At 38.6% G+C, this 25551-nt stretch overlaps 1 protein-coding gene across 1 annotated transcript in view; it reads right to left on the bottom strand.

Moving 5' to 3' along the window:
* The window catches only part of SVEP1 (sushi, von Willebrand factor type A, EGF and pentraxin domain containing 1), a 154551-nt gene that overhangs the window by 91479 nt on the left and 37521 nt on the right, over window positions 1-25551 (bottom strand). Inside the window, exons 4-12 of the mRNA XM_087716154.1 lie at window positions 23884-24042; window positions 20981-21160; window positions 11884-12063; window positions 10832-11029; window positions 5925-6043; window positions 5095-5224; window positions 2601-2708; window positions 1853-1984; window positions 1233-1427 (exon numbers count right to left, since the gene is read on the bottom strand). Of these exons, the coding sequence (XP_087572280.1) occupies window positions 1233-1427; window positions 1853-1984; window positions 2601-2708; window positions 5095-5224; window positions 5925-6043; window positions 10832-11029; window positions 11884-12063; window positions 20981-21160; window positions 23884-24042 (1401 nt within the window). The remainder of the gene's footprint in view (window positions 1-1232; window positions 1428-1852; window positions 1985-2600; window positions 2709-5094; window positions 5225-5924; window positions 6044-10831; window positions 11030-11883; window positions 12064-20980; window positions 21161-23883; window positions 24043-25551) is intronic.

Raw genomic sequence — 25551 nt, 5'->3', positions numbered from 1 at the left:
TTCCTAAAGCCCTCCATGGTAGTGGATCTGACTATCTGAGAGACCGCCTTCTGCCAATTACCTCCCTTCGTCCCATCAGATCGCATAGAGTAGGCCTCCTCCGAATTCCATCCGCCAGTCAGTGCCGACTGGCGACTACGCGGAGGAGAGCCTTCTCAGTTGCAGCTCCGACGCTTTGGAACGATCTCCCCGTGGAGATTCGTACCCTCACCACCGTCCAGACCTTCCGCACAGCCCTCAAGATCTGGCTATCCCGTCAGGCCTGGGGATAAGACCCGAACCTCGCCCCACCCGAATGCTGAATGAATGTTGTGTTTTATCGGTTTATTTTTTATTCACATTTTTTTCTTTCTTGTGTTTTGTCTTACACTCCCTTCCCATTAATTGTAAGCCGCCCTGAGTCCCCTCAGGGAAAAGGGCAGCCTATAAATGTCAAATAAATGACTAAAAAAAAAAAAGACTATCCATATAGCTGTTTCTAGTTATAGCTAGCTATTACTCTATTTGATTTATGGACTTTTTAATATTTGCTTTATAGTTAAAGATTCAGATTTATCCCTGGACCTGTTCCTAGATAGGTTGGTAAGAAGGAGAAAGAACGGCTGTAGGCATGGGAGAATCCCCTCAATCTCCATTTTATAACAGCACCAAGGCAGTTATTCAAATAGAAATAATTCCATCTCAGGAATTAGCACCATCAACCAGGTTCATTAAAACCAATGTCCTCAATTAGTGCCATTCACTTTTGGGAAAGAATTATAATGTCCACTTGGTTTTCTTAAAGTTGTAGCACAACACTTAACAAAGACTCAAGAAAGAAAAGCAACTTAGGTCCCAAACTAAAGTTTAGGGTAGTTGGCATCTCCCTACCTCCCAGCAAAATAATGATTTCTGAGATCACTCAAACATTCAAGTATAGAGACATGTTACAGGCAGATGTGAATCACCAACACACAAATGGATACTAGACGGGTACATAATGATTGTAATAAAGACCAAGCAGTTAACAGTGTGGACAGAAATAGGGCTATGGTGTAAAGCTGGCTATTTTTCTGTATGTGTGTATATGATACAACTCTTATTAGTTGGATTACTGGTTTATGTTTCAGTTCTCATTACTTAACTACTAGAAGGACAAAACATATCAGTCAATTGAAAAGCATCTGAATGTTTTATATACAGAATACTCTATAAAATTAAGTCCTTAAGAAAGAATAATAGATAAACCTTACAAGAACAGTCAGGCCACTGATTGGAGTAAGGAGGATTCCAGATACCATCTGCATAGGCACAGTAGTAATTTTCATTGGAACCTGTTGTGAAATCATATCCCTCCATGCAAAGTAATGTGCAATTAACTCCTGACCCACTTTCAGTGCATTTAAAATCACCATTCAGCGGAGTAAAGGGAATTTCACAAGGAGAACCTGAAAAATAAGATTTTTAGATTAAGGTTTGCATGATTCTTCCTCCTGCTGCATAGTGAACCTATGGCGTACTAGGGGGGAATGTATTTTCCCAGTTTGTTTCACTTATACATCACTCCATTAAAAAATAAAACAAAATTCTTGCTCAATTTGGCAATATGCTGACATTAGACTGACCTTTTAAACAAAATCTAAGAAAGAAAAAAACTTGTTGTATTATATGTACAGAATACTCTGCATAAAAATAAGTTTTCTTTAAAAAAAGAATAAAGCCAGTGTAATGGAGAACTGTAAATTAATTGAATCCTCTCTGGATGTAACATTGCAAAATTTGGAATTCCAAAATCAGAATTCAGAGGAGGAATAATCTATAGTGCTCTTCAATAGTACAAATAATTTCAAGAATAAGCACTACAAAAACAAACCTCTTATGACAATGTTAATCTCACAGGTCCTGTTATTTCCAGCCAAGTCAGTGGCTGTATACCGAACCAGTGTTTCTCCTTTGGGAAAGAGATCTCCAGGTGAGTGAGTTTTAGTTATCATTAAGGCAGATCCTGAAATAGTCAGAAACAAAGAGGGAAACCAAGGTTATTTCATTTCCAATATTCTTCAAAGCTACATGCTTCATATTTATAACATGGAACCCCAAATAATGGTTCTCAGCCTTTAGTATCTGAAATATAATTTACAGAAAATGTAGTTTGATTTTATAGAATACATTCTATTAGACATTAATGCCTTTGTATATATCTCAGCCTTAATATGATTTAATCAGTCTTCAAATTCTTTTATTTTTCCAGGACAATAATGAAACAGCTTGTTCTACTCTTCTAAATGTACATTGCATTTTGCAGAGCATAGTAAATGATCGACTTTTGCAAGAAAAATATTAAATGTATTGTTCTTTATTAATGTTACTTGGCAATCCTTTAATGTGTTTCAAATATTAATGTACTTTTAAACATCCATACTTAAAATATCCTGAATTTTCTAATTTATGCTAGGTAGGAAACAAGTTAAAAGAAAGATGCAATTTATCTTCATCCTGCTATGATAGCATTCTCTACAGGAACACTTCAAACTGATTGTCAAAATTCATCCAAATGGAATCCAAAATAATGCCCAAAATAGGTAGGAAAAAACCAAACCTATGAAAAAAGAGTCACTCACCTGAATTGTCTGAAAACTGTGGCTCATCCCACTTTACTCTGTGCTCCTTCTCAGTGATTTGAATTGGTAGTGGAGATCTACATTCATCAATTACTGGGGGTTCAATGTCTGAATATTTGAAGTTATAAAGAACATTGAATCACAGAAAGAAAGAAAGAAAGAAAGAAAGGAAGGAAGGAAGGAAGGAAGGAAGGAAGGAAGGAAGGAAGGAAGGAAGGATCAAATTGATTTTCCATACAAGTTTGAAATAGTTTCTCCTTTTAGACTTAAATGAAACATAAACATTTTCATATCAGTATGTATGTAGCATGGACATTTAGATCATATTTAAGACTGTGTTAAAATGTTTAAAGAGCTTGCTATGCAGCTTCCATCACAGCAGATATTTATCTGTTCTCCACAAGCCTTCAACCATCAGACACTATGCAGACCACAGTTGATCTTAAGCATATGTACCCTGGAAAGAAGCTCCATGAAGTTAATGGATGGTACGTTTTCAGAGGCAAGCTTTTAACTTCAGACATATGTATTCAATAACACTATTCACCTGATAAGAATCAGCATAGTGCTTTAACAGTGTGCAATTATGGAGTTGCAGTAGTGCAGTTAAAACATGGCCAGGAGGTTCAACAGCCCATAGATGTCCCACTATTATCTTAAAGGACTTATTCATAAAATCTTACAAAACAAGACATAACTGCGCTTTACCCAAAACAAAAGAGAACTGAGAACTGCAGGGGCCTGGGGCTTAAGCAAATATAAAATGGATGATAAAAATGTAAACTGAAAAGCAGAAATATGTTTATGATATATTTAAAAGAGCAAAAGAAATATATATTAAAATATCTGTTACAAAGTGTAAAAAAATCTGAGGCACAAGAAAAATCCCATACTCTGGGAACTGTAAAGTCAACGAAAACTGCAGAAAATCTGCAGCAGGATTTTTTGCCATTTTGAGACAATAGTGTAAGTATCAATATAATGAAAGTGCTATTTTACACTTTCATGTGTAAGTCCAGCATTTGATTCAACACAATCTTTTTAACCATTAAAGTTCATCAAATTTTTAAACAAGTGTGTGTGTATGGGGGCGGGGAGGTCCTACCAAAAAGTTATCCATTGTTACTTTATCAAAAGGCAAATGTTGACAATATGCCCAAGGCAGGCATGTCTATAATTGTTAAGCTTCCTCATGGTCCAAGAATATAATAGAGGTATGCCTTGATTTATGACAACAAGTGGGACCAGAATTTCTTAAGCAAGGCAGTTATTAAGCGAGTCATGCCTGAATTTTACCTCTTTCACCACAATTGCTAAGCAAATCACAGCCATTGTTAAGTAAACTATAGGTAGTCCTCAATTTACGACCAAAAATTGAGCCCAAAATTTACGTTGCTAAATGAGAAATCTGAGTTTTGCCCCATTTTATGACTTTTTTGGCCATATTTGTTAAGTGATTCACTGCAGTTAAATTAGTAATACCATTGTTAAGTGAATCAGTCTTTCCCATTGATTTTGCATGTCAGAAGGTTGCAAAATGGGATCCCATGACCCTAGGTCACCGCAACCGTCATAAATATGAACCAGTTGTCAAGCATCTGAATGTAAATCACATGACCGTGGGAATGCTACAAAGCTTGTAACTGTGAAAAATGGTCATGTCACTTTTTTCAGTGCCATTGTAAATTTGAACAGTCACTAAATGAACTGTTGTAAGTCAAGGACTACCTGTATGTGGCTGTTCAGTGAATCCAGCTTCCCCATTGACTTTGCTTGTCAGAAACCAGCTGGGAAGCTGCAAATGACAATCATATAACTTCAGGATGCTGCAACTGTCATAAATATATGCTAGTTGCCAAAAGGCTGAATTTTGATCTCATGATTACATGCTCATGTAATCATGTCATTTTTTTCAGTGATGTTATAACAGTTGGTAAATGAATAGTTGTAAGTCGAGGACTACTACTTGTAAAATATGCACATAATATAATATGTAAAGCTGCTACAGCAATTCTAAAGTCAGGGCTTATTTATATGAAACCTAGAGGTTCTTAAAGTAAGAAATACACCTGGATAATTTTTTGTTAAAAAGGATTAACTAATTCAATTGAAAGACTATCAGCACTACATTGTTTAATTGGCACCGGGATGCTGTATTTGAACCAGTTTAAAGACTCTTTCTAAAGAGAGATTTTTTTGTTTCTTTGATTCTTAAAAGGGAAAATATTTTTTCATTATATAATAACAGCTTTCAACCTAAGGTAGTTTTTCATACTGAAAGGATGCTTACAAACCTGGAATTTGATTTCCTTACAGGCACAACAAAATGCAAGACTGGGCTGTTTTCAGGTATACAGTACGTATGACCACTTAATCAGTGCTAGGGTGAGGTGGGGGCCTGGCCATTTAATCAGTGCTAGGATGGGGTGGGGGCTGGCCACCAAATCTAATCTAAGATACTAAGGTATATATATATTTTCTCAATAGCACTCACCAATCACTTTGATCTTGAAAGAGCAGCTTGCTTCATTGCCAGCTCTGTCAGTTGCTGTATATGTAATGTCAACTTCTCCAATTGGGAAAAGGTAGGGTGGTATAAAGGCTGGAGTAACCTGAACTAACACCTGCAACAGGATCAGTCTTAGTAAAGGTAAATGAAATACTGTAGTAAGTTCTTAGCAAAAACTGAACTTAAGTATCAAGAACTAGTGATCTAGTTCTTGATCCTAACCCCACTATCCTGTCAGAGCTGAAGAAGCTTCTTGGAAGAAACATCTTCAAAGAAAAATACAAGAAAGTCCAGTTGTATCCTGAAAAAGCACCTTTGGGACTTCATTACAAATGCTTTCAGCTCCTCCTTAATTCAAAGATGATCTTTGGTGACAGTGTTGCAATATTCATGAAATACTGTAGCATACTGATTTAAAAAGTGATTTGAATGCTACCTAAAATACATACAACTTGCATTTAAGAAGGATGAAGGCAGACTACTTGCCCTGATGAAAAAACCCACCTAGGCTGGTGAAGTAAATCCATGCAGCTATTTTATTTAGCCACGAACATAAAACACTTTTCAACAAAAGAATAAAATAAAATAAAATAAATTATCCCATTCTTTCGTTATCTTCCTGTACTGATGAACAATACAATTCACAAATAACTCAAATCAAGAGCAAAAAAGAAAATTGTTGGCCTAATCATCTTCATCATCATTTACATTTAATGTAGTAATTTATGAAAGGGCAAAGTTTATTTATGTTATTTCAATAATGACTAATATACACATTGATGCAAAACATGCTTTTCATCCTAATGTTTGCTTACCTCGTCTCCAGAATTATCAACTGCATCTGGAATTTGCCAGCTAATATTTGCTGAATTTTGGTTTTCCAGAGTTGATGTTTCAATATCATTTGGACAGCTAATTTGTGGAGGTTCAATATCTGCATACGATACATAAGACAAATTTGAGCATCTGTATTAAAAAGCATTTTCAATGATCTATTAAAAGACATTGAAGTGAAATGAACTGTAAAATTCTACACTTATTATACTGAGCTAATTATTCATAACCTGAACAGAGGTTTCTGAAATTCAGATCCATTACTTTTTATTTTAATGTAAGAACAGTTCTTTGTTGTTTATAAATTATCAATTTCATGACAAACACTGTATCTGCCTAGTCATTGTGGGAGAGTAGACAGTTATATAACTTTTCTAAAATAAATAAATGAATCCTGATGTCAGCTTCTGCTTTGCTGTTGCTTCAGCTGCCATGAAACGGGGAGGGAGGGCATGGTATTTGGGTGGGGTTACTCGTTGTGCTGGAGGAATGTTCTGGAGTTCTCTGGATGGTCAGACTGCGCATGCGTGGGTGTTTCCCGCCTGGACTAACGGCACCGACATTCCATCTTCGTGATGCCTTTTGAAGTTATCTCACACCTGACACTTGAAGGACTTATGATTGGACTAGGCCTATGATGCCAGGGTGTGTGGAATGGGCTATTCTATATATCAACTGCTTTCGCGCCTAATTAATCAGACTTCGCTATGCAACCGCTCTTTAACCATTTTTAATTAGTAAAAGTACATTTGATTTTCCACGTATGGAGTCTCATGGTCTTTCTTTCCTAATTATTAAATGGAGAGGTGCTGACAAGTAGCGAAGTCGCAAAATCACCTTTCCAGGAGATCACCATCTACCGTGGAGGGTGCAAATGTCTTTGCCAGCCAGCGGAGAAAAGGAGGGAGAACTCCCCGCCGAACTCTTGCTTCATGAAGAATTGACTCAGCTGCAGATATCAAGCCCGGCTGATCCACCTCCCCCCCCGGTGGTCCACCTCGGTAGGACAAAGAGAGGAGGGGGCAAGCTGGGATGCGGGGGTTACCCGAAGAAGACACCAGGAAAGACCACTGGAGGCGGGAGCCGAAAGAAGACCCCAGGGGGGAGATCAACCTGATTACTTGGAACAAAGGTACTTTGGGCAAATATGTGGGGAAGATGAAGAGGTCAGGAGGGGCTGGGAGCGAGAAAACCCACGCGCTGATTCACCCCCCCCCCTCGAGCTGATTCACCCCCTCCTGCTGGGCCTTTTGCCAGACTAGGGGGGCCACCTCCCAGAAGACGCAGAATGGCTAAAATTCCCCCCTTGCCTGTGAGATATGATGGAAACCCTGCGAAACTGGGGTCTTTTATCATGCAAGTTTATAATTACATGGAGATCTATGGCCCAGATTTTGAATCAAATACCATGAAAATAAGGATGATTTTACTATCATTAGACGGTGAAGCGTCTGACTGGAGTACTGGTTTACATCAATCGATTTCCCCCCTCCTGAGGAATTTCAATAGGTTTATGGAGGCTTTCAAAAGACGCTTTGATGACCCCCTTACTGAGAAACGAAGCAAGTTAAAATTTATAACCCTTGAGCAAGACGACAGACCGGTGTCCCAGTATATTCAAGAGTTTCAATGCCTTTCCCAGTACACGAGGGGGTGGAGTGAAGAAGCCCTTTTGGACAAATTTGCTTTGGGCTTGGATGAAGATATCTATCAGCAATGTGTCAATCGAAATCTCCCCAAGCGCTTAACCGTTTGGTTTGAACACGCTGCTGACATTGAGCTGGATTTAACGAGGCTCCGTTGTGCAAGAGAGAAGAGACAGAAAAGGAAGGAGAAAGCTGCAAAATCCACCCCCCCCTAGCCGGAAAGCCCCGTTCGGAGTGAAGGGCGAGGGGAGAGGTGGCCCCTCGGGGAAATCAAGGCCAGTAACGTGTTTTCGTTGCGGAAAATTAGGCCATCGCGCACCCGACTGCCGTGCTAAGTTACCCTCAACCTCCCAACCCCCATCCAAGCGGGAGGAGAGATCTGGCAAGTCCTCAGACAAGAGAAAGAAGGAAGCTGCCTTCGCTGTGGATTCCAGACCCCCTCGCTTCAGCCAGGCCTTGGAGGGAGAAGCGGATGCCCCCCCCCCCAGCTCTTCTGATGACTCAGATGACGACACATCGCCTCGCTGGGTGAGTTCAAACAAAGGCCCCATGCTAATTCCCATAGAATTAAAAGTTCCGCCCGATGGGGAGCCGGAATCCCTTCACGCCTTACTTGACTCAGGGTGTTCCCGGTCAATGATCAATCCTGCTATGGTGGAAAAGTTGGGCCTCAAATTACGTACTTTAAAAACCCCCATTGTCTTTTGCCAAATAGATGGGTCCATCGCGGGGGGGGGGGCGCTCATTTCTTTACTGAGCCCTTGGAAATGAAAATGGGTTCCCACAGAGAACTAATCTCGTTCATTGTGGCTCCTGGGATGGACAGGCCACTCATTTTGGGCGTCCCTTGGCTTTGGAAATGGAACCCTCGCATAAATTGGAGGGAAGGCTGGTTACGCATTCGCACGAAAGAGCCTCCGGAAGGGGAGGGCGTTCCTGAGAAACCTGTTAATTGCAATCCTGAGGTGGCCGCCAGAGGGCAGGAGAGGATTGAAGGAGAGGAAAAGATTCCTAAAGTGTATTGGGACCTGAACATTTGTCTGATTCAGATTGTCTGTTTAAAATGGATGCTGTTTAACCCAAATATCAAAATATAAAAGAACTAGGAAGAGATTCTGAGAGATGAGAATGTACACAGGGGTCCCCAACTCCCGGGTTGTGGACCAGTACCAGCCATGGCCTCTTAGGAATGAGGCCATGTAAGTGGCAGGTGAATGAGCAAAGTTTCATTTATGCATGCACATGATCTACCTAGGTTGCGTGTGAAACTTCCCACCCTATCTGTGGAAAAATTGTCTTCCATGAATCCGGTCCCTGGTGCCAGAAAGGTTGGGGACCATCACTCTAAAGGACAGGAAGCCCAGAATACTGATGAAAGACTGTATAAAATAAACTTAATGCCAAAGGAACCTAGGGTTAGGATAGAATTAGCAATAGCACTTAGATTTATATACCACTTCATAATGCTTTACAGCGCTCTCTAAGCGATTTTACAGAGTCAGCATATTGCCCCCAACAATCTGGCTCCTCATTTTACCAACTTTGGAAGGATGGAAGGCTGAGTCAACCTTCAGACGATCAGGGTCAAACTCCTGGCAGTGGGCAGAATTAGCCTGCAATATTGCATTCAAACCACTGCACCACCAATTAAATTTTCTAGTCATATAGGGGAACCGAGGTGGCGCAGTGGTTAAATGCAGCACTGCAGGCTACTTCAGCTGACTGCAGTTCTGCAGTTCGGCTGTTCAAATCTCACCGGCTCAGGGTTGACTCAGCCTTCCATCCTTCTGAGGTAGGTAAAATGAGGACCCGGATTGTTGTTGGGGGCAATATGCTGACTCTGTAAACCGCTTAGAGAGGGCTGAAAGCCCTATGAAGTGGTATATAAGTCTAACTGCTATTGCTACTGCTATGTGAGGAAGAAATGGAAGCAAAAAAGTGTTGATCAACCAGAGAGCTATGAAGAAATGTTACACTGTAAGAATGTATCATGCTCTAAAACAGTGTTTTTTATATTTGGTAACTTTAAGATGTGAGGACTTCAAATGCTGGCTAGAGAATTCTGGGAGTTGAAGTCCACACATCTTACAGTTGCTAAGGCTGAAAATCACTTCTCCTTAAAAGGCTCAAGAAACTGGGCAAATAAAATAGGTAGCAATATGCCACATACCAAGGGAGCACTGGGTAATAGCATAGCATAGCATTTAGATTTATATACCGCTTCACAGTGCTTTATAGCCCTCTCTAAGCATATTGCCCCCAACAATCTGGGTCCTCATTTTACCCACCTCGGAAGGATGGAAGGCTGAGTCAACCTTGAGCCTAGTAATGAAGACTTGTGCAGAATAGATAAATTCTAGAGCAGGGGTGTCAAACTGGCGGCCCATGGGCCGGATGCATCACACGCAGGCCACACCCACCCTAGCTCTGTGAAGGGAAAAAAGTTACAAAACATCACGTGATGGCAACATGACGCCGTGAGTTTGACACCCGTGGTCTAGATAATATAAATAACTGTCTTAAGCCAAGTATGACCATTAATTAGTCCACTAGTGTGGATTTTAACTAATATATACCTGTATTAAATTTCTCTACAATTCTAACTTCATCACAGAAGTTAGTGCATTCAAAGTTGTGATTTTGTTTTAATACCCATCAAATGCTAGTTTAAATGAGCCAACAGAGTAATGATGTCTAGGATTAACCCTACTACAAATGTATCATTTTACCACAGCTAAGCTCAAAGGCTAGGAGGAAGTCATATCATTCATCCTATAACTGAGGCATTGAAAAACATCATTTCTGTTACATGCTGAATGTAGGTCTCATAAATTTGTGTGGCTTTTAGCTGAAATAAACAGTGCTACTACAAACCTATAATTTCAGGCCAATATTTATATAGTATATGGATAAAGCTTCACTTCTATTATAGCTCTGGCTTTATCTAGTTTAGTTTTCTCTCCCTTAATAACAATGTAAGTTTATTTCAAACCACAAGTATAATAAAAACAAAGGTATCTGAAATAAGAAACAAAATGTAGGTTAGGAAATGTTTAAACTACTTCCATATCCTCCATTCCCTTAACATGTACACAAAGACAGATATGTTTATTGGTAATACTATTGCTAATTATCTCAATCTTGGTTTCTCTAATCTTGACATTATTTACTATATCTTTCTTTAAAATATTTTAAAAACTCTTCTCTTTTTAATGAGAGCAAATTATTATCAAAATCCATACCTTTACAAAAAGCTATCTGCACATTTTCACTCCATTTTCCAGTATGTAAACACCTCAGGTCTTTTGTTACACCAGACAAAAGGAATCCATTTGGACAACTGAGCCTGCACTTAGTTCCATATTTTGATTGTTCAAGCCCACAAATATAAGGGTGAACAATAACACCTTTTGGTTTTAGGAATGCAGGACAGTGCAACTCTAGAAAAAAGAAGTACATTACTGTCAACACACACAAATGGAAAACACATTTCGTACAGTTTACAAATGCAAATAGGTAAAGGTTTCCCCTATTTAGTTATCTCTGATTCTAGGGCAGGAGTGTCAAACTTACGTCTTCACGTGACATATCATTCACTAAACCAGGCAGGGCCGTAGCCAGCATGTGACACAGCTGTCCTGTAAGTTGTGAGTTTGACACCCCTGCTCTAGAGGGTGGTGCTCATCTCAGTTCAGCATTGTTTGTGGCCAACAAGACTATATGCTAAGGTGCACAGAACCTTCCCACCAAAGTGGTACCTATTTATCTACTTGCATTTGCATGTTTTCTAACTGCTAGGTGGACAAGACTGGGGCAAATAATGGGAGCTCACCCAGTGCTCGGGTCTCAAGCCCAAGCTGTCAGCTTTCCAGTTGACAAGATAACATCAACATTGTGTCCCCTTACAAATGCAAATATTTACATCAAAACTGGAGTAAATGTTGCATATGAAGTATAAGAGAAAATCAATATAACCAGTTGTTCTAACTTGTCTTAATTTTTATGTTTTTATAACATACAATAAACAGCAATTATTTTTGGAAAGTTCCTGTCTGGGAAAAAACCAGAAATTATTCTTCTGACTTGTACAATATAACAAGCATCCACAGTTTTCTTATACCAACATGTACCCTATGTAATACTTTTTTAAAAAGTGATTGTGGAAGGACATAAAGGAAGTCTATTATTATTTAGGTAAATTATAATTAGGTAAATTACTTAGAGACAGCAACCAAACAAACTTTGTTACAAAATAAAGGGAACTTATAACATACATTGTGCATTTGAAACATACCAACACATTTTGGTTCCTTCCCATCCCACTGAGAGTTGCCTTGACAGGTAAGTTTGGTATGGCCTTCCAGTTCGTAGCCTTCGTTGCAAGTGAATAAGCACACAGTCTTATAAGAGATCTCACTTAATGAGCAATTAATATGGCCGTTTTCAGGAGTTGAGAGTTTGAGGCATGTGCGAACTGCAGAGTTTAAAATAAATGTGTAAGCATTTTTAGCAAGAGTAAGTAACAGATACTAAGAGTAAGCTGAATAAGATATACATATCGTGTCCATCTTTTTGCAAAATACACACACACTTCAATTAAACTATATGCACCAGATTTAAACTGAAGATTAGAATATTATATCTTCAACTCCAATCTTGGGAGATATTCACAGGATAACAACTGCAATAGAGAACTATACCTATATATATTATCCTGGGAATATCAATTATTAGGCAGGACAAGTATCTTATACCTTGGAGTATTATTTTCACAACTAAGATCCTAGAATTTGGACAGTGAAAACAAATCTTCACCTTTTTCCCCATTACTTTTTCTCTTTAACTATCTTCATCATTACTGGAATATTAGAAAAAAATCCAATCTCTTTACCTACTTTTACTCACATCCTTTCTTTTCTCTCTCTCTCTCTAGTTCCACTATGTTCTTTCACCTTTGTTTTCTTGTAATTTAAAACACATCTTTGAATCTTGAGGGTTGTTTTTTTTAAATTAGTCTTACTTCTACAATACCTGGCCCTTCATTCTTTAGGGAACTGATTAAAAACAGTGTATTAAATTGACTTCTGTCTCATATAAATTTGTGGCAAATGTTCCTTTGTAAACTTTTGAAAGAGGAGTCTTTTAATTCTGAAATGAAAGAGGATAGATCAAAACCTGTTTGTTGCCTTTTCCTAGTAGAGTTCCTATTTCCAAGAAGTGTCATAAAAAGCAAACTTCAAGTTTCCTTTTAAAAAAACTTCAAGATACATTTTAAAAAAGGAGCCTAATAGTGCAAGGAACAAGATATGGGTTTCACATAATTTTACCACCGGTTCTCTGCGCACAGAAAATGTGATCGTGCACGAATGCTCGCATGCTTTCTGCGGATGCATGCAGCCTTCGCATGTGCTTTGCTCATGCATGGCTTTCATGCATGTGCGCGACTTAGAAAATGTGACTAAATAGGATGGCATAACACCGGGTCGCTTGAACCAGTCCGAAACGGCTGAATACCACCACTGCAAGGAATATAAGCAGCATCCAAGATAAGAAAATTCTTCCCCAAAGGGAGACCTTGTTCCAGTGAAAGTGAAAGTGTTGGTCATTTCCAGTAAAATAAATACATAAATAAGGAGCAACAAACTAAACCTCAGCATAAGAATGCCTTCTTAAAGCATCACTGGAGTTTATTCCCTTCCCACTCCCAAATGGCTGAAGAATGTCCTGAAATACTTCCAAATATTTTTTTAAAAATTTCTGGGAAAACACTCATCATTGACTGCTTAAGAGAAGTATTCCCCCCCTGCCCCCTATTACTTCAAAACAGAATAGAGGTTTTTCATAGGAATAAGGGGTTTCAGAAACCAAGATTTAAGAAAAAACCTGATGTATAATTTTTTAGTATGTTGCAACAGAGACCAAATATTACAAAAATTGTTAAGAAAGAAGTAAAGGAATTCATTTTTCTCAGTTTTTTGAAACCTGCCAAGATAAGCAGAAAGAACCTCCATGTGCCAAACTTACAATCAGCTTTACAGTAAATGAACTAGTGGCATGTCAAAGAAGTATCAACGACAGAACACTAACAAAGTCAAGTGGGCACAAAATACTTCATTGTACATTGAAAGTACAATGGCTCCCTACAACTCTCACACCTGGCTGCAGCAGTGACTGGAACTCTACCTTATTTGTCAAAGAATCATCTTTCCACAAAAACTAAATGAAAACCACTTGTGGGTTTCACAAGACATAAAGGATGTTAAAATAATTTCCATGTTATTCCATCTATTTTCTATATTGTGAATCTTGTTATCCTAGTCAGTTTACTTTCACTATAGTGGGTATTCTGCTTATAGCATATTCACATCAGTATTTCAGGCAGGGGTGGGTTCTGGCTTCTGCTACTGCCGGTTTTCTGCAGAAGCAAAAAACAAGATGGCGGTGCTGATAGAACTGGTTCAGGGGCGTGGCAGGCCAAGTTACTACCTACTCAGCCGAACTGGGCTGAACCAGTAGGAACCCACCTCTGATTTCAGTATGTAGTACAAACAGAGTATATATGGCATTTGCATATCTACACATAAAGCAAAAACCCAGAAGATTCACTGTGAATTTATTTAAATCTCCTTCAGATGAAGGCTGGGTAAACTGTTCCCAGTCATCTCTCAGTGCTTGTGCACACACAGCCATTTCAGTTTGAGTATATAGGGATGGCTCTGAACAATTGCAGGAGCCTGGGAAAACACATAGATGCTTTAAAGCTTCAAAAGGAAGTGTATCATGCACTCATATTTTACAAAGCATCTTTTCTGAAGTATCTCCACAACACAAGGAGCATGTGCATGTGCAAAACAATGACAGGTTGCTAACTTCTTTGCCACAGTTTTGCCTGCCCTTTGTTGTGTTCTTTAACTGTGTGCTAAGTAGTGCTTAGTGACATGTGTGTGCCATATTTTGCTAAAACAGCAAACAAAACGAAACTATACAAATTCAATAACACAGTCCAATACTGCCTGAAGAAATTTATATTTTACTCTTTCCTTTCATGATGTATGTGATCAAAATCTGGGAGAAAGGCTTTTGTTGGGATTAATGTGATGGTCCATAAACTATTCCTTTGATTTCCCATTTGCTCAAAACATGTAATATATATTAATGTATAAGTGGAAAAGAGCCACATTTTAAAGTTGAGAATAACGGTACTAAAAACTATACATACTGCTGAAAAACCAAGATCAGAGAGGATAAAACCCGTTATCTTTCAGACTTATCCAAGGAAATTAATGGAATAAAGAAGCAAAAGCATTAGGCACCAGCTGTTAAGGCCAAAACATATGAAATCTTTTACCAACTCATTTCCATTAACTCAAACAACAAATTAAAAGAAAATACAATTTCTATAGAAATAACAAAGAGAAAAGCATTGTAATGGATACACTTGGGTAGCTACAAAACTGAACTGAATGCTTCTGCCTGATAAGATCTGGAAGGGAAGGCTTGCCACAGGAACTGATCTTAAAGGAACACTGTCATCAGGGGACTAAAGAAAGGGACCTTCTCTGCTCCAGTCCTTCCCCACCCAAAGCAGCATATCCTAAGATATCACAATAGTTCTAACCTTGCTAGGATTCCAAAAGTCCATGAAGGCTTGGCCCTTCTGAAAGACTTTTGGGGATGGGATGGGGATGAGATTTCTAACCATCTTGAGATATGGTCCCTATGACATTATATACTGGTTTTAGTTCCAGGGGTGAAATCCACTTACCTTTGCTACCATTTCGGTAGCAATGTGACCGTGTGCATTCACACTAACTTCGCCCTCTGCGCATGCACAAAGCATCAAAATGATGTCCGGGTGGGTGGGTGGAGTCTGCTACCGAGCACACCTGGCAAGCGAGTAAGCGAACAGCAAGGAGCAAGGAATCCGCTGTGCCATGCAGTTTAGATTAGCTAGAAAGCAGGAAATCCTGAGATTTCCATTTTTTTCCTACCAGTTCTTTGCTATCGGTTTGGGCGAACTGGTCCGAATCAATAGCATTTCACCCCTGGTTAGTTCTGTATTTATTAGGTTTAAATTGGATTACACTATGGATTATAAACAACAGAATAGATTAAGTTTGGAATGTCACATAAATTTCAGAAAGTAAGGTAAGGTTTGGAATACTGGTTAAAAGCACTGGGCTAGAAACCAGGGATTGCAAATTCTGTCTTAGACATAAACCCGGCTGGGTAACTTTGGTCAGGTGTTCTCTCTCTCAGCCCCGGGAAGAAGGCAATGGCAAACTATTTCCCAAAAATGTCACCAAGAAAACACTTACAACCACAATTGAACCCATAATTTTTGTTGTTAAGTGAGACAAAATACGGCAAAGTGAGTTTTGCTGTATTTTACAAACTTTCTTGCCCAGTTGTTGTGTATCAATGCAACTGATAAAATTAGTAACTGGATTGTTAAGTGAATCTGGCTTCCCCATTGACTTTGCTGGTCAGAAGGATGCAAAAGGGAATCGTATCACCCTGGAACACAGCAACAGCCATAAGTATGAGTCACTTGCCAAGCGTCTGAAATTGGATCAAGTGACCATGGGGATACTGGAAAGTTTGTAATGTGAAAAACGGCCGTAAGTCCTTTTTTAAGTGCCATTGTAACTTTGAATGGTCACTAAATGAACTGTCATAAGTTGAGGACTATCTGTATAGAAAAACACTGCAATGGTAATTATTGACAATGATTTCCACAAAGTTTACATTTTTAATAAGGATGGTGCAGCAGATGTTTCTTCTATACCTGTGTTGTGCTGGTGTGAGTCAGCAAACAGAGAGAAGAAAGGGAGAAGCAGCTCAATTCTACCCTTGAAGTCCAGGTATGCTATCACAAAGGCCAGTGAACTGACCTGATTACTAGCCATCATTGTCGTGGGGCAGAGGCAGTCAGCATTCCCACTGGTCTACCCTTATATATTGATTTTGAGGACTATAACTTCTAGTCTACCCAAAAATGGAAACAGAGAAGAGAAAAAACCAGGGGAGAAATGAGGAAAAAAAAGAGAAATAGAAAGACTATTGTAGAAGGGAATGCTTGTAGAGAAATGTTGAACAGTAGAGTTAATGTGAGTGTGTGAAGCAGGGATTGGTTCCTGCTCAGAGAGGAAAAATAAAAATAAATGGTTGGCTTCCCTGGAAAAGGAGAAGCAAAATCCCAGCAAGGTCATCTTTATCAAGGCCCAAGACCAGAGAGAGGGAGACAGCTAGTATGGAAAGAGGGTAATACTCTTTGGGAAACGTTTGGGTAGAAGACTTCCAAGAGAGGGTTTTTTTTCCTCCCCAACGAAGGAAAACATAGACAATGATTGGCTTAATGCCATGATGGTGAACCTATGGCACGCGGGCCAGAGGGGGCACAGAGTGCCCTCTCTGTGGGCACGCGAGTCGCCGCCCCAGTTCAGCTCCGCTGCACATGTGCACGCACCTCCTACTGGTCAGCTGGTCTTTGGGTCACTGCCGCACATGCACAGGCTACGTGGGGGGGGGGGTCCTGCACATGCATGCATGGCGGCGGGGCATGTGCATGCACCGGACACATGTGGGGGGGCTGCACATGCATTGCATTTTGTGGGTTTGAGTCCTTTGGGCACTCGGAAAAGTTTAGCATCACTAGCTTAGTGGATCCAAGGAAAGGAGATGAACCACTGAGCACACTCATTGGTAAATCCAACACACTCCTTCCTTTTATTCTCTCTTGGTAATCTTGGAAATGGAGGAGGGAGAAGAAGTGAAGAGGGAGGAAGTGAAGGAGGGAAGTTAGAAGAAAATAGTCTCTGGGAGACATATTGAACAAGAAACCAAACACTGGGTAGAAGCTGGGATCTTGTTATAAATACCTTCTCAAAATAGTTTTGCTTGGTAAAGAAGAAGAATAAAAACTCCTCACTGACTTGGGTTTTCTATGTCAATTGCTGTCTTTGTACTGCTGAAGACTCATCCAGTCATACTGTGACAACTGCTTACATTTTTTGATTGATATTTTGTGTATACTCAGATTTTAGAAGTAATAGTTGCAAGAGAAGATTATTGGTGCAAGCAGTATTTTCAATTTTCTACTCAAGGTTTATTCTCCTATTCATTCTTATGTGAAAAGTTATTAACAAGTAACTAAATTAATTAATTTAATTAACAAATTAACAAAAGCTCCCTCCTTTAGATCATAGTAGGCAATCTCCCTGCCCAGAGCTCAATATAAAAAATACTATAAGACTGGAGGCACAGGCAAGCAAGCCGCTGAGGAGAAATACAGAAAAAAATATTTTCCAGAATTCTTCATACTTCAACCACATAGAGAGATGTGCAAATGGATGTACAATATTTCCCTACCTACACAAAGTGTAGAAGATTAACTATGTCAATTCTAGTCCTAGTGCACTTAAGATAACTGTTTGGTAATTCCCTCTGCAGCAGTCCTTTTGGGGGAAGTAACCAATCATATAAAATATTTCCCAAGCTATCAAGAATTAAATGGCTGGAGGAAGACGGTCCACGTCGCGATGTCACAACGTGTGGTCTCGATACTCTGAGACCGCCGTTGACATTTTTGCCGCTGGACGGTCCATTGAGACCTAAACCGTCCTGTAGAGACGGTGATCAGGAAGACGAAGCCTTGCTGGTCTCAGGGACATTGCAAAGTCCCTGATCGACCCAAGGGAAGCACTTCAAGGTAGCAGTAAACAGGCAGCCCCCAGGCTGATGAAATCGAGATGCTCCGGAAGGAAGGAAGTGAAAAGAGAAAGTGAGTCCATCTGGTGAGGTATTTTTTCTATTTTGTGAAAGACTGCCCAAAGAAATTTTTCTTTAAAGCCAAATTAGATCCTTAAGCAAAAGAATTGAGCGGTGAAATTAACCTTAATTGGATTGCCGTGGAAAGCTTTTTTTCTTTGTAATTATTCTTTGTGGATTGAAGTGCTCACAACGTTTCTCATTTCTCCTCTTAAAGTGAATGGATTGATTTTTTCTTCTTCTGCTTTTTGTTGCTTTATTTTTTGACTTCTGGATTAAAACCTTCCTTCTTATTTTAACAATTCTTCCTATTACTTGTTATTAAATTTCATTAAAAGAAATCTAAAGAACTTTGTTTCCTATAAGCCAGAGATAAATATTAGAAAGTGAAAAGTAGCATACTGCCACTCGGAGGTCAGAGGTTGGGTTTTTTGAAACAACGTATCTCTTTTTTTCCTTCTTTGACTTCACTGACTTTGTAGCTGAAGGGTTTGCAACTTGTTTACAGAAACTGATAAAGAGCCAAGGGCATGAATTGTTTTCACAGGTGCCTTTGAGAACTACTTTGGCAGGGGAAAGAAAGGGGGGGGGGAAACAGACCCCTTCTCCTTTGAAGAGCGTAAAAGAACTTGTGTTCAAGTCAATCTAAAATAAAAAAGGCTGGAAGGCTAGAGTGGCAGTGGCTATTAGGTCTTCTTTCTTTCTTTCTTTCTTTCTTTCTTTCTTCTTTCTTTCTTTCTTTCTTTCCTTTCCCTTTCTTTCTTTCTTTTTCTTTCTTCTGTTTTGGAAACATGGATCAATATTCAGATGAGGAAACCTTAAAATTCCAAAATATCTTGGCTGGAATTCAAAATCTATTTGAAGGATATGGGAGAATTGAGAAGACATTGGAGCCCCAAAAATTAAAGGGGAGAATGAAGATATAGAAGATAAAGATAAGACAATAGATGAATTTATTAATGGAGCAAATGTGGGTGAAAGTGGAAAGAAGGGAATATGGAAAAGGGAATTCAACGAATTGGAGCTTTACCCAGATTCCAGGACACAGAAGAAAAAAAAATAGTAATGATGATGGACTTAAGAAGAGAAATTTTTTCAGAAGCAAGATTGATAACCAAAGACAAGCTAATTTTAGTAGCAGCTGGTGGGCAACGAGATTGCCTGAGAGATCCTTCAAGCAACAAAGTGCGGAGAGAAGTCTATAAAAACCTTATAAAGGAGATAAAAAGAAGTCTGAAACCACAATTGGCAAGAGAGATAAGACTGTTTTGTTACTGGAAAGATACAGGTTGACAATGAAAGTTGATAATAAAAAATTAGTTGATTTTGGTGATTAATAAGTAGGAATTTAGTAACTCTTAGATTGTTTTAGATTGTTATCAAATGTTTATTCGCTAACAATTAATTAACTATAATAACAATAATGAAATGATAATGGATACAGCTTAATGATATATACATGTACTGGCAATCTAGTAAAAGAAATTTGGATATAAATTACAAATTGTGACTTGGGAAAAAGAGCTATAAATTTTATTAACAAATTTTTATTTAGATCTTGTTATAAAGGTGTAAGGGTTTTTTTTGGGGGGGTATGATGAGATGAGATGGGACATAAATAGTAAATGATTTTTAGCCAATTATAATAACAAGGAAATGTCAATGGACATTGTTTAACAATCTATACATGCTATAGCATTGGCAAAAATAACTTGGATATAAATTCTAAACAGTGAGTTGGGGGGAAAAGGGGGGGAAGGTTTAGAAACTTTATTAATTGACTTTTACTTAAAAGATGTCATAAAGGTGTAATGTTATTGGAGGATTTTTTGAAAGAGCTAATGAATGCCATTATGTGGTTGTGTCTTTAAGTATGAATGATTTGAGGTAAAAGCATGTTCAAATAATTGTAGTCAAATGAGAATTGTGGTAAGCCAAGGTGGCGCAGTGGTTAAATGCAGCACTGCAGGCTACTGCTAGATCAGCAGGTCAGCGGTTCAAATCTCACCGGCTCAGGGTTGACTCAGCCTTCCATCCTTCCGAGGTGGGTAAAATGAGGACCCAGATTGTTGGGGGCAATATGCTGACTCTCTGTAAACCGCTTAGAGAGGCCTGAAAGGCCTATGAAGCGGTATATAAGTCTACTGCTATTGCTATTACATTGGTAGTAAAATATACAAAGATTTTGATTTAAAGTGTATAAGCTAATATGAACTAGAAGTAATGACTGTGGAAGAAATGCACAAAAGTTATCTGTAACCAATTGACACGCTTTCTACAAGATGCAATTAAGGATGATTCTTTTTTTGTATTTTTGTTCAATTAAAATGAAAAAAAAAACTTTAAAAAAAAAAGAATTAAATGGCTGAATTTTTATCCCTGGTCACTTGCTCATATAACTTTAAAGTTGTATTCAAATATATGCATAAAATATACACATAAAAAGTAATAATCCAAATATGATTAATGACATAGAAAACTAATATTTAATGCTCTATATCAATTCTATTGGATGAAGTGACATATTAAGCAAGTAAGACAGAAAACAGCATCCTCTTCGCAATTAGAATATTTTTTAAAAAGCCAACCCAACATCAGAGAGACATGATAAAATTTCCTACCCCTGCAAGTTGTCTCTGAACCAGACCAGGCACCATTTGGCTGGCACAGTCGTATGCTACTTCCAACAAGATCAAATCCTGTTTTACATCGAATTCCACAAGCGGCATTGAAATAATTGTTGCAGACATTCTGGATAAAATAACCGTTTTCTGGAGGCTGCAGCTCAGGGCAGTGGACCACTAATTAGAATACACAACAGTAAGGAAATAATTCACAACACATTTCTATTTTATTCAGAACTTCAGAACTGCAGTGAGTTCAATACGGTTTTCTCCCAGATATTAAAGAAATACTTCTTTATGATATTTACTTAATCTAAAGACTATAACTTTATTGTCCTTCATGCTATTCCTAAATTGATTATAGAAAACAAAAATTGAAAAAAAAATATTTGCACTATTTTTCAATCAATATCCATTGATTGCGTATTTTGTAATCAATAAATTATTGCTTCTATTTCATCAATGTCTTTTTCTGTTTCAAAGAGCAATCAAAATGTGTGCCTAAAAATCTTGAAGTTTTTGGAAAGCCCCTGAAAGTATCTTAAAAATAATGCAACAAATGAAAGTAAGTAAGTAAGAAAGATCTTTATTACGGTCAAAGACCAGCAATATACATTTGTCTTTACACTATATTAAAAATACTAACATTAAAATATAATTAAAAGTATTTACATTAAAAGTGGATAATAACATTATGATCCAAAGATTGTTAAAGGTATGTCCAGATAATTGGTACAAGATGGTACTATACTGTAGCCAATTTTTTTCTTATGGACATTGCAGCAGCACAGAACTTTGCTACTGTATACGTGGTAGCCGGGTTAGTGTCCTGGAGGAGAAAGCCTAGATAAACATTGTCTGCCTTCCCTGGCAATCTCTCTAATAAGGGGAGAATATATGCAGACCTACAAGCTCTGTATAGCTCGCAGTGTAATAGTACATGTGAATTATCTTCCACTTCTCCTTTACCACATATACAAACGCGTTCGGCTATAGGTGTTCTTTTATACCTGCCCTGGAGGAGTGCTGAGGGAAGAATGTTAAATCTGGCTCTGAAGAAAGCTATTCTTTGTTTTGGAGAGATCAGGTCATTCAGCTATCTTGCTGATTCCCACACACCCTGTTTTATTCTGTCCCTACTGTGGAGAGGCAACCTATTTAATTCTTCTTGGAACTCCATGCCCCTCATTCTATTGATTACTACTTGCTTTGCTTGCTCAAAGCCTAGGGACATTAATAATAATGATGAAAGCCCATAAGAGCCTAGCTTGTGATCAATTGCTTGTTTCCAGGGGGAAGGGAAATTGTCAGTCAACACTAGTGGGGACAGTCCCTCTGGAAAGAAATGCATTTTAAGCCAATAAATGACCATCATCTTCCAGGCTCTTACTTGAATTTGAGGCATGCCTGTCTCAATTCTTAACTGGGCATTTGGAGTTCCATTGGGAGCAGCTAATATGGCTCGCAGGAATTTTGTTTGAATGGTTTCTAACAAGTCTCTCTTTGCAAGGATTCCTGTTTGTGCCCCGTAAAGAATTTGCGCCAATGTTTTGACCTCAAAAAGTTTTAAGGCAGCAGGTACTAACTGACCTCCACCTGTATAAAAGAAATGTTTGATTGCATTTGAGGACCTAATGGCTACTTGCAATGTGTGATCCAGGTGTGCCTTCCATGTCCCTAGCGAGTGGAAAACCACACCAAGGTATCTAAATGTTTTAACCTGTTCCAAACTATATCCTTCTATTTGCCAGGAATATTGGCGTGGTCTTTTAGCAAAAACTAAAATTTTTGATTTATCGAAGTTAAGGACCAGCTTGTTTTGCCTGCAATAGCCGAGTGTTGCCCTAATTGCTCTCTTCAGTCCTATGGGGGGTTGTGAAATGATAGCGGCGTCATCAGCATATAAGAGAATTGGCACTTTGCATTGTGCTAGGTTAGGAGGATGAAAATCTGGGTTCTGTAAAAGGTCAATCAGGGGATTAATATAGAAGTTGAAGAGGGAGGGGGACAGGATGCAACCCTGCCGTACCCCTTTTTGTACTCTTAATGAGCCGGTTAAACTCCCTTGGGGATTGCACCTCACTTTCAGGGTGGAATTGGCATACAATTTTTGTATGAGGAAGAGGAGGCGTTTATCGATAGTGGTGCATTTTAACTTCTCCCAGAGGGTGATCCTGGATATTGAATCGAAGGCCTGTTTAAAATCCAAGGCCACAAAAAGAGAGGATTTTGTGTGTGTGTGTATTTTTGTACTAAATGGTGGAGTACCAAGATATGATCCACCATCAATCTTCCTTCTCTAAAACCGGCTTGTTCGTCTTTGATTATCCCCCCTGAAATTAGCCAATCTTGAAGTTTATAATTTAAGTGTTTGGCATACAGTTTACTAATAACGCTTAGAAGACTAATGGGTCTGTAGTTGCCTGGGTCATTTCTATTCCCTTTTTTATAAATTGGTATGATAATTGCTACTCCCCAATCTCTAGGCATATGGCCTGTATTGTCTATAAATGAAAGAAAACTGCCTAAAATAATTTTTGTCTACTCCTTCTATACAGTGGATAGCCATGTGCATTGGAAACCATGAGCATCTGCAAAGGACAAGAGAGATGCAAATTGGCAATACAATACATTTGAGAAAATCCTCCTATAAATGATGTGATGTACATCCATGGACCAGATATCCAGAAGCAAGGGGGCATCCCTGTGATAACATTATCACATACATATCATTATTGTGTTACTGTGGTTTGCCACATGCATTTCAGACACGAAGTTAAATATAACTTTATAGATTTCATGGAAATACATACTGATTTCCCGGTGGACAAATTCAAGCAGGAAATGTTGCTCATGATGTTAAATTTTTAACTGAGTTGTTTCTTTAAGAAGTAGCTTACCTTCACACGATTTACCTCTAGGACGATACCCTTCCTTGCATATACAGTCCTCCATAGAAGTACTTCCTGGTGAAGAAGTGTGATTCTCATCAGGACATGAGGTGCAGGTGCTTATCCCACCTGGTGATCCTTCAGGCTTGTAAGTTCCAGATGGACAGGCTATAAAGCAAAATATATATAATAGAGGCAAGCCAGGATTAGGCTAGTAAAACAGACAGCTATGCAATATCTGTAGTTTTACTCCCTGATTTCCAAAACTGATGACAGAGGAGGCCCTATATACTTTATTCACAGCTTGCATCAATGTGTAGCTGAGGTGGTATTCAGTCAGTTCTCTCCGGTTCAGGTGAACCGGTAGCAGAGGCTGTGGGAGGCCAAGGTAATGCACAACCTTCTGTTCATGTGCAGAGGGCACTGGTGGGTTGCCAATTTTTTACTACCGGTTCAGGCAAGCTCGCAACACTTCTGCACATGCACAGAAGCGCCCGAGCGGGTGGGCGGAGCCTCCCGCCGCTACTACCAGTTTGCCCGATCTGGCCCGAACCGGGAGCAACCCGCCTCTGGGAGAAGGTGGCACGTGCGCTCCCATTTGCGAACCGGTAGGGATGGTAAGTGCTACATCATGATACCATTGTATCAGAATAAAGTCAGTCATTCTTTGGGAAAACCAACAGTAATATGTAGGTAGGAAGTTTGTATTATACAAACTCTTTTGGGCTTTGGGGTTTTATGTCTCAAATTAATAAATTATATTTATTTCATCTTGTTCATCTGGTCCCAATGTATTACATTTTAAATCTTCCTCACCTTCATTTTTAAAAACAATTTCAGTGTGAAGGGAAAATCAATATAAGGAGAACGTATTTAAGAGCTACATATTAAAAATGCTTCTATTTAGGGAACTCATTTAGAAGTGGGAAATAATCAGTATACATATGTCATTTTCCTCCCCATCAAGTGCTAATAGCTGGTCACATTAAAGACTTTTGGCTCTCCTTTGCTTTGCAGAGCCTATTATGTGTTCTATTATACTATATCACTCTTGTGCAAAGTGAAGTTGCTACATCAAAAATGTCACTAGATTTTCACTACCAGCTGGTCTTCTGGTGGAGAGGTTCAAAGGAAAAAAAGTTATTTAATTGCTAGGAGCAATCAGAAAATTTGCACACATGTGGACACGCACACACACACACACATAATCAGTGGAAAAATTCATTAAACTCTAAAATTAAGGTTGAAACAAGAAAATAAAATTTTTAACATCTATAAAATAAAATAATGAAACATTAAAATTTCCCAATGAGTGAAGATCAGCTTATTTTATCATCTGCTTTGGAATAGTTTCTTTTATTTAAAATGAATAAAAAAGCTTAAAAATTGAATTTGAAAAAATAACCAATGACTATAATAAAGTTGATAAAGTATAGTTAGGAAATGATGAGCAGTTTTTAATAAACTATACTTGCTTGTTATTGTATTAATTGGACAAAGCAAATTTCATATTTTGATTCAATGTTTCTGTTCCCCATTATTACAAAGTGTTTTGTAATAATAAACCTCAAAGTTGGGTTTTTTTAAAAAAGAATGCTTCATTTTTATAAAGGGATGACAAAAGTAAAGGTAAAGGTTTCCCTTGTCCAGTCATGTCAAACTCTAGGTGGTGGTGCT

This window comes from Thamnophis sirtalis, unplaced genomic scaffold (genome assembly GCF_051295495.1).
Source record: "Thamnophis sirtalis isolate CommonGarterSnake01/CBP01778 unplaced genomic scaffold, rThaSir2_p1.2 scaffold_5, whole genome shotgun sequence".
In the NCBI taxonomy this organism is placed as follows: Eukaryota; Metazoa; Chordata; class Lepidosauria; order Squamata; family Natricidae; genus Thamnophis; species Thamnophis sirtalis.
Note: the sequence above shows the minus strand (reverse complement) of the source record. Positions and strands in the feature narration are given on the sequence as shown.